At 44.6% G+C, this 14,246-nt stretch overlaps 1 protein-coding gene across 1 annotated transcript in view; it reads right to left on the bottom strand.

Moving 5' to 3' along the window:
• Positions 1–2,958: 2,958 nt before the first annotated feature.
• Positions 2,959–14,246, bottom strand: part of mast1a (microtubule associated serine/threonine kinase 1a) — a gene marked incomplete at both ends in the record, with an annotated part of 111,233 nt that continues 99,945 nt past the window's right edge. Inside the window, 9 exons of the mRNA XM_079498464.1 lie at positions 2,959–3,750; positions 4,084–4,790; positions 5,329–5,516; positions 5,639–5,775; positions 6,529–6,651; positions 7,896–8,128; positions 8,660–8,920; positions 9,658–9,902; positions 11,752–11,918. Coding sequence (XP_079354590.1) covers positions 2,959–3,750; positions 4,084–4,790; positions 5,329–5,516; positions 5,639–5,775; positions 6,529–6,651; positions 7,896–8,128; positions 8,660–8,920; positions 9,658–9,902; positions 11,752–11,918 — 2,853 coding nt within the window. The remainder of the gene's footprint in view (positions 3,751–4,083; positions 4,791–5,328; positions 5,517–5,638; positions 5,776–6,528; positions 6,652–7,895; positions 8,129–8,659; positions 8,921–9,657; positions 9,903–11,751; positions 11,919–14,246) is intronic.

Genomic DNA, 14,246 nt, shown 5'->3' with positions numbered 1-14,246 from the left:
AATTTGTTGGAACTTTACATAATTGTAACACAGCATAATAATAATAATCACTCTGCTATAATATACCTCAATGATGTGACTTTAAATAAATATATGTTCTGTATAGTTCAATGTTTATTTCTTCTCGTTTTGGATCTCCTCTATTCTATGTGGTCTATTACTGAATTGTCTGATCACCATTTTGTATTTAATTTGATATTCAGAATTTAGAAATGACTAAAAACGAGTATACACTTTGTTGTTGGGAGTCACAAATAAACGATATGGCAACATTTGGATCAAATATCTGAATTTTATTACACATACTGCACTTCAGGTGTCTGCATTTTAAATGACATCTATCACAAACAAAGTGCCCCATATGATACAATCATACTAATAAATACACTTTCAGTTAACAGATAAGTGGAATGTAATTATGCTTGGATTTTGTGTTCATCTTTAAGAATCCATGTATACATGTACGTGAATACCGTACTGTACGTATATAGTTCTCCAAAGTAACTTCATACACATACTATTTAAAATAAAGTGCATCTCACACTACTCTTTTCATTAGTCAGAACCAGAACTGACTAAAAGCACAAACGTGTAAGTCTAGACTGGGACAGATTCCTCTGATTAGTAAAATGCCTGCAATACAAGTGGGTGCAAGATTTGTACAAGATTGAGTACAATTGTTTTTCATCGACTGATTTGAGCTGACCTGATTATTTTTTTTACACCAACATAAAAAACAACAACAAACCAAGCGGCTACGATAAGCTAGGTGTTCTTGTCACTAGAACTTTTAAGGAAAATCTTTATAAAACTGTATGCCCTATTCAAAGAAATGTAGAATTAACAGTCCTATATGGAGAGACATAACAGGAATGATTCATGTGTCACGTGTAGCCTACAGTACATTTAATTAATTACTGCAATATTCTGCATAATCAGGAAAAAAAATGCATATTCACTAAGCCTATTTCTTATGTCCATTCTGTAATATATCTGTGGTTATCTGAAGCTCGCCAACCAACTTATTGGAGATCACAAAGCATTATGTTGAGGCAATTGTGAACCAGGAGAGGGCAGTGTAACATGCCTTATATAACAAACTCCATGAGCACTTCCTTGCAGATCTTCACACAAAACGACCCTCTATTTAATTCATACAGTAACAGTAACTAGGCTGGTTACAATAATGGACAAGCAGTCCATACCTGCCAACAACTGTAAATGCCTTGCATAAGAGATTATGCATATTGGATAGTGTAACTGTGAACTGAGATGAATGTGAAAGTCACTGTAGGCCTGTCTTTCCTTTCATTTCAATTTAAAAGTTTACTGATGTTCATACAAATGAGAGCGTAAAATATATATTATGATTATGATCTATATCCACTGTATAGTGCCTAACAACACAGTTTGATTACAGATTAGCAGGTTTATTGTGATACAGAATAACAGCACTAAAACAGACCTGACTACCGCCCTATCTTATCCACTCAGCCCTTTTATAAACAAGTTATGCTACATCCATGACTGCCTGCTTTCCCCTTTAGGTTCAGATCAATACACAGGTTTCCTGTACACATGCCTGCCTTCAAAGGACAAGGACAAATATCTATGTTCTGTATACAACTCAAGTTTTTACAAGTAGGCCTATCTATCCTAGCAGTATTTGCTGTGCCAGTGATAATAAGAGTAGCAGAGGATTTTCTTCCATGTGGCAAAAATATGTAAATGCTATTAGACACTGAATGCTGTCCATTTATTTCCAGTCTATTTTTTATTGTAACTCCATACGCTGATTTGACGGAGTATGCTAATCCCAAGAGCACACGCATGGTGCACACAGACATACTAGCATGCACGCACGCACATACACACATACACGCACGCACGCACGCACGCACGCACGCACGCACGCACGCACGCACGCACGCACGCACGCACGCACAGACAGACAGGCGCACACACAGTCGCACACCAAATCATCAAAATCATTGCATACCAACATCACTACCTCCTATTACACTGTACACGGGCCGGGTGAGTGGGTGTGTGCCTGTTTGTGTGTGAAAGCTGCAGGAAGGAGAGAGCAGAGTGAGAGAGCAGGCCTCTGGTGGCTCTCCTGCGTGGCAGAGATAAGGGCTGAGCCCAAAGCCTCATAGTCAGCCAAGCTTTACCCCAGAACAGGCCATGGCCTTCAAATAGCCACCAGAAATAGACCCATTTTGGTGGCTTACAGCCGCTCCGAGTCATCATGCACCAAGAATGACAGACAAGGCTGTAAGACTTTACTCGATGGCTGGACATTCGCCGAACGGAACGCCTCGGCTGGCTAGACAAAGCAACTCGCAGAAAGATAACTGTTGGATGGAAGATAAACAATGATTTGACTCACCCGTTGGCCATCACATTTTGTCCTGTGTCAGTTTTTGTGTTGTGTGAAAACTGTGAATGCTAGATTGCGTCGAGAATCAGTGGATCATCTGCATTTAAATCATTGGCTGTAAGTGAAAGGTTTAAATGGCTTCCTCTGATTGACAGGGTCTGAAATTCTAAATTGAGTGACTGGATTTGGTATTCACAGTATTCAGCATGTTTTGATCAGTAAAGCACTTGTTGACCGTTTTGTATCCATTATACATAAATTACATACATACCATGACACGCATTCCCACATACACCCACACACATCCATACATCCATCTGATATAGACTTTTACATAACATGGGGTGCCTTCTTATTAAATAGTACTTTACATTAGAAAACAACAATAAGCACACCTTTACAGAACGTATTAATTTCGTTTTTTTACTCCTGATTTTGGAGTCAATAAATACCGGTACCTTATTTCTTATACATTTGGAATGTTCATGCTCTTTTTTAAGTGCTTCACATAATGCTGCATTGTTCTCCTGAAAGGCATTTTTATTTCCAATTTTGTGTCCCATATCTACATGGGGTCACATCTTCTGGTGGCTACTACCTGTGGCAGCTTTCTCTCGCATCGAGCTAACGGGACTTTGGGTTACGACTGCAGGCCCGCCAACCGCTCGGCCTCCGAAGGGAGACTCTCCCCTTCCTGCCGAACTACCCTGCTTCTCCTCCGCCGTCTTGGCCTGCTGCTCTTTGTTCTTCGCTCCGTCCTGGTATCCCAGTTTCATTGGCCCAAGGACAGTCTTGGCCACAGCCGTTAGCTGGGTGACAAAGCTCGTCTTGTCGCCGGGTGAGATGGGGCGGGACTTACAGAGGGAGGGTCCGCAGAGCGACGGGGTGACTCCGGTGGGCGATGGAGACGGGGAAGGCGAGTGCTCCTCCACCACTTCCAGTCGACACTTGTCCTCCCAGTCCAGAGTGCCTCGGTAGCAGTTAACAGGCCCCAGGCCCTGCCTGACCTTTCCGAGGGAGAGAGGCTGTCCATGGGGAGGGACAACAGGTGGAAGGACCCTGGACGGCAGCTTAGGGCTCTTGGAGCCGAGGTCTGAAGTTCTCGCATCATTGCTCACAATACCACTCTTCCTCAGACTCTCCCCCATAACTGATGGTTTAAATGACTTGTTTATGCTCATTGCCAGGCCCTGTACGGTACCTCTATCAAGTACAGGGGTTGTGCCTTTGCCTAGGTCACCATATGGCAGGCATGTCTTACTTGTACAACTCTTACTGTCCCCTACCTGCTTTGGTTCATTTTTGCCTCCTAGGTTGTCCTGAGGATCTATCATATTAGAAAACATACTCCAGACTGTTTTGGGTTCCTGGTGTTTAGGAGAGGAGACTGTTTGAACTTGGGGGATGTTGTCAGGTCTTTTCGGGCCACCAACATTGCCCGTTGTTTTGGTGGCCGTGCTCTGGGTTGTAGTTCTCATGGTGTCCTTACTCGGGGACTGAAGTCTGAAGGTTTGCCCAAGCTGGGAAGTCAACGGGTCACTTCTAAGAGCTTTCCCAGGTGAGGAAGACTGGATCTCTGCGGCTCCGCCTCGACTTGGGGATTTCTCTGCGACTGGTGCTTTATATTCTGTGTCTTTCTCCCTCTCTCTCTCCATTTCCTTCTCCCTCTCTCTCTCCATTTCCTTCTCCCTCTCTCTCTCCCTTTCCTTCTCCCTCTCTCTCCCCCTTTCCTTCTCCCTCTCTCTTTCCTTCTCCCGTTCTCTTCCAGCCAGAAGCGCTTCCCTGCTTAGTGGCGACTCCTGCCTGCCAAGCCTCCTCACAGGTTTGAGCACACCAGTCTCTGGGGAGGCTGAGTGGGATGGGGAGGCCAGGGAGAAGTGCAGCGGCGGGGGGTTGGATGGCAGGTTTTCCCCCTCAGTCTCAAGTAGGCTCTGGAGCCCCATCTCGCAGAGGAAGGCGTCTTTACGGTAGTCGGCGTGTTGCATCTCCAGGCTGTGCTTCCTCAGCGGCCCCCCCAGTCCCCCCGTGGAACTGGACTGGGTCAGCGGCGAGCTGAGTTTCTCCGCCGACTGGACCCGCTTGAGCAGAGGGGAGCGAGGGGGCTCGGCGCTCTTGGGCCTGGAATGGACCACCGGGGGTGAGGAGTGGAGCTTAGCGGGGAAGGTCTGGGTGGTGTTGCAGCTCCCTACTGTATGGCCTGGTAGCGGCGGAGGAGAGGCCTGGGTGGGAGAGGGGGTGTGTGCCAGCGGGGACAGGGGGATGTTGCCGGCAGACTTGCAGCGGGCCGAGCGATACTGGCGGTGGAGTTTAGGGGAAAGGCCGTGGAGAGAGCTGGGCCTCATGTGCTGGGAGGCGGCGGGGGAGTTGGGGGTGCTGGAGGCTGGGGAGCTGCTCTGGGAAGATGCACCTGGAGGAGAGCACAGAACACAAGAAAGATGATCAGCAGCTACTGCACAAGTACCTACAGGGAGAACAGATGGTTGGCTGATAACATGACCTACATTTTTAAATCCATACTGACCTTGTAGATTAGAATAGGTTAAAAAAAAAGAAGACAACAAAAATCAAATTTTTATTGGTTATTGGTTGGGTTTTTTGTACCTTTTTTGTGTTTTTGTTCCTTGTTATGCCTTTGTCTCCTGCCCCCCTTCCCCAAAAGGAACAGGGTCAGGGCAAAATACAAATTGTATTTTGTTTTTGTCTGTTTTGTTTTGTTACTCCCCATGTCTCCTTTCCCCAAAAAGACCACAACGGAAACAAGCCTAACGGCTTTCTTGTGTCTGTATCCTTTTGAATTAATTTTCAATAAAGTTTTCAATCAATCAATCAATATAGCACTGTTTGCCAATTTATCAACCACCAAATGGACCCTTACGAATCCATTTGGTTCCATTTGTACACTCTCTGAGTTATGGGGTCCTTGGAATTTCACCAGCCGTGCCTACCTAGATATGAGGACTCCGGCGTGGATCGGTAGCCCTGTGTGGGGGATCGGGCTGACAGGCTGTGTGTGGGCGAGCCAGGCAGGCTCTCACTGGAGGAGAGAGAGCGGTTCAGGGAGGACAGGCTGCGGCTGGTGTGGAGCAAGTTGGACTGCTTTGTGATTTTACGGAACAAGGAGTTACGCTTCTTACTGCCAAGGGAGAGACGATGGGAAGAAGACAAAGGAGATTGTTCACACCTTTCAATGTTAATAAAAAATAACATAATTTGCACTAATGCCAACTAATACCAATGTGGGACACATCATCCTACCTCTCCTGTCCGTCCTTGGCTACGGTCCTCTTGTTTCGCCGGGCCATCTTACCCTTGTAGCTGGCCTTGCGGGCCGGACCCACCTTGATGGACGTGTTCTCAAAAGGCGTGGTGGTCACTGTCACCTTGTTCCCACTCTGTGAGACACGAATAATAACACAAAATACATTATATTATAATAATAACAAGACGGTGGGCGGTCTGTGACATCAGTCATAGCACATTCAGTGTGTATATGTGTCTGTTCCCAGAAACGTCTTTTCCTTCACCGAGCAAGCAACATAGTTCGTTTTTCCAAATAAGAACATGCTGAAGTTATAATATAACCCATTCTTTTGTCAAAAGCAAACACAAAAAGCAAAAACACTGACTCAAAAAAGATACGTATTGTTTTCAATCCGTTACTGCCTAAAAGGAGTCATAAGGCGCACACTCCGAAAGTGAAGTATTTAACTGAGACAACATACGGCAATAATGCACTGATACTACTAGTTCTACTTTAGCTATTGAAAAATAGCAGATCTACAAGCTTGTAGTGCGGCACCGAGTGCCGCGCTGCGAGCTTGTAGATCTGCTATTTTTGAAAAATCGTGAAAATGTGGCGCAAATCTTTGAATATATATTCTTTCAGAGCGAATGTTTTAACAACAAATCTTTGCTTCTGGGAGGTCCCTGGAACAACATATTTTCCAAATTCATATAATTTGACATGAAAAACCTTGAAAACCACTGACATAGAAACATGGGTTTTTCAGAAAACTATCAGGATTTAGAAGGCATTTGTAGAATCGTCCTCAGGTCTAAATTGGATAATGTACTGTATGTATGGTCGCCTCATACTATGTGTGTATTATTACTGTACTAATACTGTGCTGTATGTTATTCCTTACCTTGAGAATGAGCTCTACGACTTCGGTGTGCACCAGGCCGTGGACAGTCTCCCCGTTGACGTGCGTGATGAGGTCACCGGCACAAAGCCCTGCCTCCTGGGCGGGGCCTCCGTCCTCCACATGCTGCCATTCAACACCACACATAAATAGGGATTGAGCTCGTTAAGTTTTATTGATAACGAGGACCTTATCGATCAGGCTTGTCGAGACGGGTTCTTATCGAGCCCACTGTCAGGCATTTTCTATTATTTTGTCCCATAAAGATGGGAGACAATAAATTCAGAACAGAACCAGTATCTTTTACTAGGGCATTCAGATACAGTACTTTTATAACAGTCGGAATCAATACACTTTTAGACCGACATGTTTGTGCCAGCATGGGTGATTACATTTATTTCCTGATCGCCTCTTGTCTTTATTGTTTAAACATGACGTCATGGGCCGCTATGCTCGATAACAGGCTTGATAAGCCCAAAGCTTATTGATAACGGGTACTCAATAAGCTTGTTATCAGATTTCTTCGGGTATCCGAAATCTCATATGATTCATAAAGCACAACATTGTAGTGCGTGTCAACACAGGAATGGGCTCTAAGCATACACGCCATTTTGGAAAGAACGTGGGGGCCCTTCCCTACTTCATTCACAGGTGTTATTACTAATGAAGGCTCTGTTCCATTCTGGTCAAACAGAGTCAGGGTGCTGCTATTGTGCGTGTTGACTCAAGTGTCCTTGAGTGGCCCGTACGGGATTTTTGGAAAAATAGACAGACCGGCGATTTTTGGAAAAATAGACAGACCGGCGATTTTTGGAAAAATAGACAGACCGGCGATTTTTGGAAAAAGACCGACCGGCGATTTTTGTATTCCTTGACCAAAATAATCCATTGAGAAACGGACCATTGCTCTCCACGGTCACGGAACTGCCTTAAATGACCCAACTAATTGTTAACTTTTAAAAACGGCCTGGCACCTTAGCTAACTGACTTACTGGAACCCCATGTGCCTGTTCATCGCCTGAGGTCCTCTGATTTAGCCTAGAGGTTCCCTAAGCCTCTGGAACAGCCTCCCATTGGACCTCATGTTTTCTAGCTCTATAACCATTTTTAAATCTTAATTAAAGACCCATTTTTTTAATAGAAAAGCCTTTTTAATTCCCTAACAGCAGAAATGTATGACGGACACTGTGTGTCATTTGTATGTTGCCTTTGTTGCTAAAGTTGTTTACGATTTATGATTCATCCATGTTCGATTTCATGTTGTCTTCATGTTGACTTCGTCTAAAAAGGTGATATATAAATAAAGTTTATTATTATTATTATTATTATTATTATTATTATTATTATTATTATTATTATAGCCCTCTCACCCAAACAATGTGATGTACACTGTAGATGTCGCTGTCTCCAATGTAGACCCTGATGGCCCTGAGGGTGAATCCGTATTTCTTCCCAGAGCGATGGATGGTGATGGGGGAGCGCAGTACGCTGACGGACGGGCAGAAGTCCCGACTGGGGGAAGAGTCACGGGACGAGGGGTTGGAGGACAGCGAGCGGGGGGACATGGGGCTTGCGAGCGGGGAGTATCCACCATGTTGCTCCACTGGAGAGACAGGGGAGATATGAGACAACAAATTAGTGAAATATCACACTGATTGATTGATTGATTGATTGATTGATTGAATACTTTATTAGACGGAAATGTGAAAAAAGCAACAGAGTACACAGTCAAACATTTGGAGCAAAAGGATAGCACCAAAGTTATTGCGATGTATTCAATTCATAAACATGACATGAAAAATAACAGCAAAATATCTTTGTCTCACCACTACACTACACCACTTTTCTCTTTTTTTCTTCCACTCTGTACATATCATGTACAGGTAATCACATGTCTATATTTTTTTAAAGGAAGCCAGTGATATGCATTTGTTGAGGGAAGGGGTCAGGGCATTCCACACTTGGGTGGCAGTGTTGAGAATTTACCCATGTTTGTTGGGTGGTACCAGATTGTTGTTGTCACTCCTTCTAGTATTGTGGCTGTGGGTGTCGCTCACTATTCTTTAGGTAATTAGTCAGGTATGTGGGCAACTGGGCATGAAGGCGTGTTGTACTATAGCGCCAGATACAGTACCTGCTGGTATGCTGACCGACAGGGCGGTGGCGGAGGCCGACTTGATGACCTTGGCTCTGGAGTTACGCTTTTCCCCCTCCCCTCCCGAGAGCTGCTGGTGGCGCGCCCTTCGGAGGACCAGGTCGTTTGTGGCCCGCGATCCCATCATGGTGTCGTGCGGAGGCGCCACAACGTCACGACTGGCGCCTACCACAGGGCCCGGGGCCAACGTGGTGGCCATGGCGGCTCCCACTGCGTCCCCCCCTGCTCTGGGTGGCTTGTCTGTGGAGAAATAAAACACGTTGAATCATTATAACCTGAGACTGTTACAAATAACTCACCTTACCTGTGGCCTGCCTACTTGCTCAGCGGTAGCACTCTAATGAGCTATTAATAATGGCATGCTTTCTCACCTCCTCCAGTCCACTGCTTTCTCTCTCTTCCACGCTTTGTCACTTCCATCTCTTATTACCACCTTTTCTCTCTCTCTCTCTCGTTTACTTTCTCTTTTCTGACTCCATCGTTTCCTTAACCACTCTATGTCACTCCCACCATTTCTCCCTTCCCCGCCAACCCCGACCCAGAGCCTTAGATATAGACAGAGTTACGCAAACTGTGTTCACTTCATGGGGCCAGTCCAATGGCGGCTCTTGGGGACAACCAACTGGGACAAGTCCTGGACCGGAAGTAGGCAGAAAAGCCCAGCTTTAATGATCTTAAATCCCTTTATTTTAGATTGTTTTGTAGTAATAGTACAACATAAACATTAAAGAGACTTTAGTTGTTACTGTACAATACTTTAAAACAGTTGTCATGTTGCACACATGCTTACAATAGCTCTTATTTGTGCCGCCCTCGTTGAAAACAATGTATTGGATGTATTTCCAACTCCAGCTTGTCTCAGTTCAGGCTGCATGAACAGCGTTCGAGCGCTCGGTTTCCGCCCCCTCAATATTGTAACTCTTCTATTAGATGGCTCTGCCCCGACCAACCCCATCTTCCTCTCCTCCTTCGCTCACCGACTCCGTTGGCCTCTTTCAGACTGATCCTCTGCTCCAGCAGGCTGGGCGAGGGGACGTTGAACCCGTCCAGGGACGTCCCGCGGGCCTTCACCGGGGTCTGCCGAGACAGCGGGTCCGGGTCTCCCTCCGGGGGCGAGGCGAACCGATGTGTGTCCATCAGGGCGGAGAACCTGCGTCGAGCTCCGAGGGGAGGGCTGGAGTCCCCTTCCGTGTAGAGGGACTCTGAGCACGACAGACGCTTCCTACAAGAGAGGGACGACGTAGACACAGCCATGCGCAACAAAAGTCATTTATCAAATGCTATCATTCTGATTTCCAATATCTAAAAACACAGTATTATATATTTTCTAATCCACTGACTATACCTTCTTTCTAAAAAAGAACTGCTATTACCTGTCATCATAGTAATGAAAGGTTACTGGTGATGAATAACAATTGTGGAATGAACTGGAATATAGCATAGTGGCAATTTGCATTTTGCAAAAATGCAACACAAAATGCACGACAATACCCAACACAAAGAAATACTGAACCAAAAAACTTAACCAAACATAAAAAGTAACCAATATAAAACACGAGGAGAGGAGTTATGGCCGTGTACATTTCTAATAAAAAGAGGGGATGGATGCGTGGAGGTGTGATAACATGTAGTCCAGGAAGGAAGTGAGACCAATGTACAGTATGTCTCACACATGAAAACCCCAGGAAAGTGTTTCTCGTGTCTTAAACATCATTAAAATAAGATCTGGTTGCAAAAAGGGTGAAGTGGCCCTTTAATAAAAAAAACAAATTGTAAAACTCGTCCTTGGCAGTAAATGAGCTAACTTAGATCAGTAAAAAAAAGCATTTACTTTTTTTTACAGTTTTGTACTGTCTGTTTAATCTCTTTCTCTGGGTAGCGCATGTTGCAAGTTCCGGTTGCTGTTGTATCTGTTTCTGCTTTATTATGCTGGTCTGACAGGAGAAGAATAGAAGGCAGTGTGGGTGGGTGGGTGGGTGTGAGGCCTGAGTCATAAACCCATGGTACATCATTATATGTTCGTCTTTGTGGTCACCGAGGAAGGACCCGATCTGCACTCTGCAATGAACTGTCTGCATTCCTTATGCGCAGCGGAATCAACATCCTTATACACACTATACAAACCTGTCAAACACTACCTATACCTACAGTAGGCATGCTTATTTAGGGTTGGGGATAAGAAGGTTTAACGATGCATCTTTTATTTCTTATTAATAATTCATATTATTAATTTATGAGGAATCACAGAGCACAGACGTCTGCAGACGCTTTCTACAAGGGACAGCTTGTTGTGCTTCTTGCCAAATGATATCCCTGCTATTTAATGAAATCCTTTGAAAACTAGATTTCTTTAGTGAGTAACAAGGATGACAACAACTAATCTTAACCCATGGAATGGTGCATTACGGCATTATGTATGGTACAGTTTAAGTAACATTGTTCTAACTACTGTACATTAAAAGCTCCTACAGTTACTAATGAAATTATTTTCCTGAAACTAAAGCACGCTCCTGTAAAATCCTAATTTCCATAATCCATTATCCATGAAGAGAACCAGTGTTTCCCAAAAGGAGAATGCTAAAGAGTCACACCATCATGTAAGCTAATACAGTACCTCTCCTCCTACTAATCATAATAGGCCTTTACTCACTGGATTTGACTATTATACTCTCACATCGTCATTGTCGGGAGGAAACCACACAACTCCATATTAATTTCTCTTTTTCATTTCCTGTAAAAAATATTGTTTTCATTTCCTGAAAAATGTACATTTTGGAGTTAGCTGGTTTCACCCCAACAGCAGAGATACCGTAGACATATTATATAATGGTGTGTGATACCTGGCTTGACTCACAGTGAGAAATCTCACTCATCAGCTTATTTCTAGAGGTGAGATGCTGTAGGAAAACCATTATGGTAACTCTTCTAAACACTCTGCTGCACATAATTATCCTTAACGCACTAACTCACTCACGCACGCACGCACGCACGCGCGCGCGCACGCACGCACGCACGCACGCACCCACGCCAATGACACCGTATCCTTTCAATACATAATAACGAGCGCTCACATTTCAGGTGAGCCAGTCCTCCAGCTCTTATCTCTCATGCCGAGGCTTCCCAGACTCTCCCTCTTGGCCATCTTGTCCTCCCTGCTGGGTCCTTTGTGTTCCCTTCGGTTCACAGAGGACGGAGCTTTCTGTTCCAGCTGAGACAGCTGCTCCATACTGCTGTACACCTACAGGGGGAGACGGGAGAGGAGAGGAGGACACAGACCAAAACAAAGATGGTCATTTTAAGCCCGCTGTTTCCCAAACACTGGGGGCTCCATTTTCGTCACCGCTAAACCCCTTATCCCTAAACTTCTTTGCCTTTTTTTACTATTTTGAAAAACATTTTTGAGTAGTTCAACTAGCCAATCTACATTGACACATTGTGAGCTTGTAGACTGGCCATTTTAACTATTCAAAAATGTTTAGCAAAATGGAAAAACAAGGCAAAGAAGTTTAGGGATAAGGGGTTTAGCGGTGACGAAAATGGAGCCCTGGGACTCAGGACCCATTTCTCGGCAAATGTAGATTTGGTGTAGAGGGGGAAAAGGAGGGGACCAAGTATAGACCCTGGTGAATAATAAAGTAGGCGTTTACGTGGTTAAAAAGTGAAAATGCCACGCTGAAATGTCAAAAGCTTTGCATCTTTCATCTGGAGGTGGAAGGTTGGATTGGACGTAGGGTAGCTATATTGTTAAGAAAGTTGCTAGTTCGATTCTAACAGCAATGCATATTTCAGTTGAGTAATGTTGGGTGGCCAGATATCACTTCTACCCATTAACACATTGACACCTCCAGACGTCAGAATCATGTTTTCATTGGTGTTTACGTTAGATTGTGCTCTTCGCCAACGTATGAATGGTTCTAAGTTGCTAGGCAACCGACACAACAGGAAATGAACCAGAAGTGAAACATTCGCCTGCTGTCCGCCTCCACGTTATCAGATCCAGATTGGGTTTTTGGTCAAAACAAGCTTTATTCAACGGCCCATAACCAAAGCACCGACGATCACGGCCACAAATGTCTTTTCCCGGGTGAAAGAAAAGACTATTGTCTGTCACCAGCTCAGTGGCCTTGTGGTTAGAGTGTCCGCCCTGAGACTGGGAGGTCGGGGTTCAATCCCCAGCCGGGTCATACCAAAGACTCTAAAAATGGGACCCAGTGCCTCCCTGCTTGACACTCAGCATCAAGGGTTGGATTGGGGGTAAGTCCCTGCGACATACTAGCGTCATGTCCAGGGGGTGTACTTGTACATCAAGCTGCCTCACGCTACAGAAACAGGAGATAGGCTCCTGCCCTATGGGCCTCATGGCTCGGCAAGGCTACTTACTGTCACAACACACAGCGTTTTCCTACATACGATTCACAACTCGGGTTCCGGTGGACCTTCAAAATAAGGGTTTCACTGAAAAACACTGGCGGTTTTGGAAGAATCAATGAATTAATAATACCTATCTTTGGCGTGGCGTGGCGTGGCGTGCAGCCAAGTATACATCAGGCATAGCACTGTCAAAGTGCCCTTGACTAAGGTACTGAAATTGAAACACAAGACTACCCAAGAGGACCCGCATTGCAGGCAATCCTGCAGGATCACTTCTGATGAAATGCATACAGTATGTACGTAGCAAACCGTGAGAGAAAACCTGTGCATCTATTTATCTTACAGTATGAGATATATACTGTGTGGACATTGACAATCTTAAATAAATAGGATCGACATGATGATGTATAAAAATCACACCCGTGTGGTGTGCGAGTGGTGCAGGCTGCTCAACAACACCGCTGGCTGGCTGCAGTTTATATAGTGCTCAGTGTGAAAAAAGAAAAGAAAATCAGGTTTAAGCGTTTTCCAACCTGCTCAAAATGGTGGAAAATCTGAAGGCGTAGCTTACTGGTCAAAGTGACAGATGTGTTCTGCAAGAGTCAAGGCACATGTAAACAAGGTCCATGGATTTTGGCCATACGAGGCATGAGTTACGCCCGTACAAAGTACAGTATAATAGACACAGAGACAGTGTTTTAATCTCCACTTGCAATCAACACTCTTTCTCTGTTGAGCTTCTTCCCAGGCACTGTGCCATCTGCTGGCTCACATTATGAATGTAGTCAGCTATGTTCTACCATTAATGATGACCACTTTGAAACGTCATTCAGAGCTCATCTCACTGCTCACAAGTGTTCCTATTTCTGTGTTTGTTTATACCGGCTATAAACCGCACTTTTAATAACGCAAGTGCAACGCCTAATTACTAATCTGAGTGATCAACTAATCTTAATGAGGTGTTGATTAGGTGTAGCTTATCTGTTTGTGTTCATTTATTTTAAATAGCTGTTGTTTCATGTCTTTGCTTTTATCTTGTTGCCGTCTATAGTGTGTCCATTGTATTTATGGGTCTGTAACTACTTTCCCTCTACTGTAGGTCTCGACTGCCTTATCTCGTTGTTTTATGAACTCCAAATATTGTTCTATCTCTCTTGTTTATTTTGACACACAGCAGATAAAAAGCATACAACTG

This window comes from Electrona antarctica (genome assembly GCF_951216825.1).
Source record: "Electrona antarctica genome assembly, chromosome: 4".
Classification (NCBI taxonomy): domain Eukaryota; kingdom Metazoa; phylum Chordata; class Actinopteri; order Myctophiformes; family Myctophidae; genus Electrona; species Electrona antarctica.
This window is presented reverse-complemented; position numbering and strand designations above follow the sequence as displayed.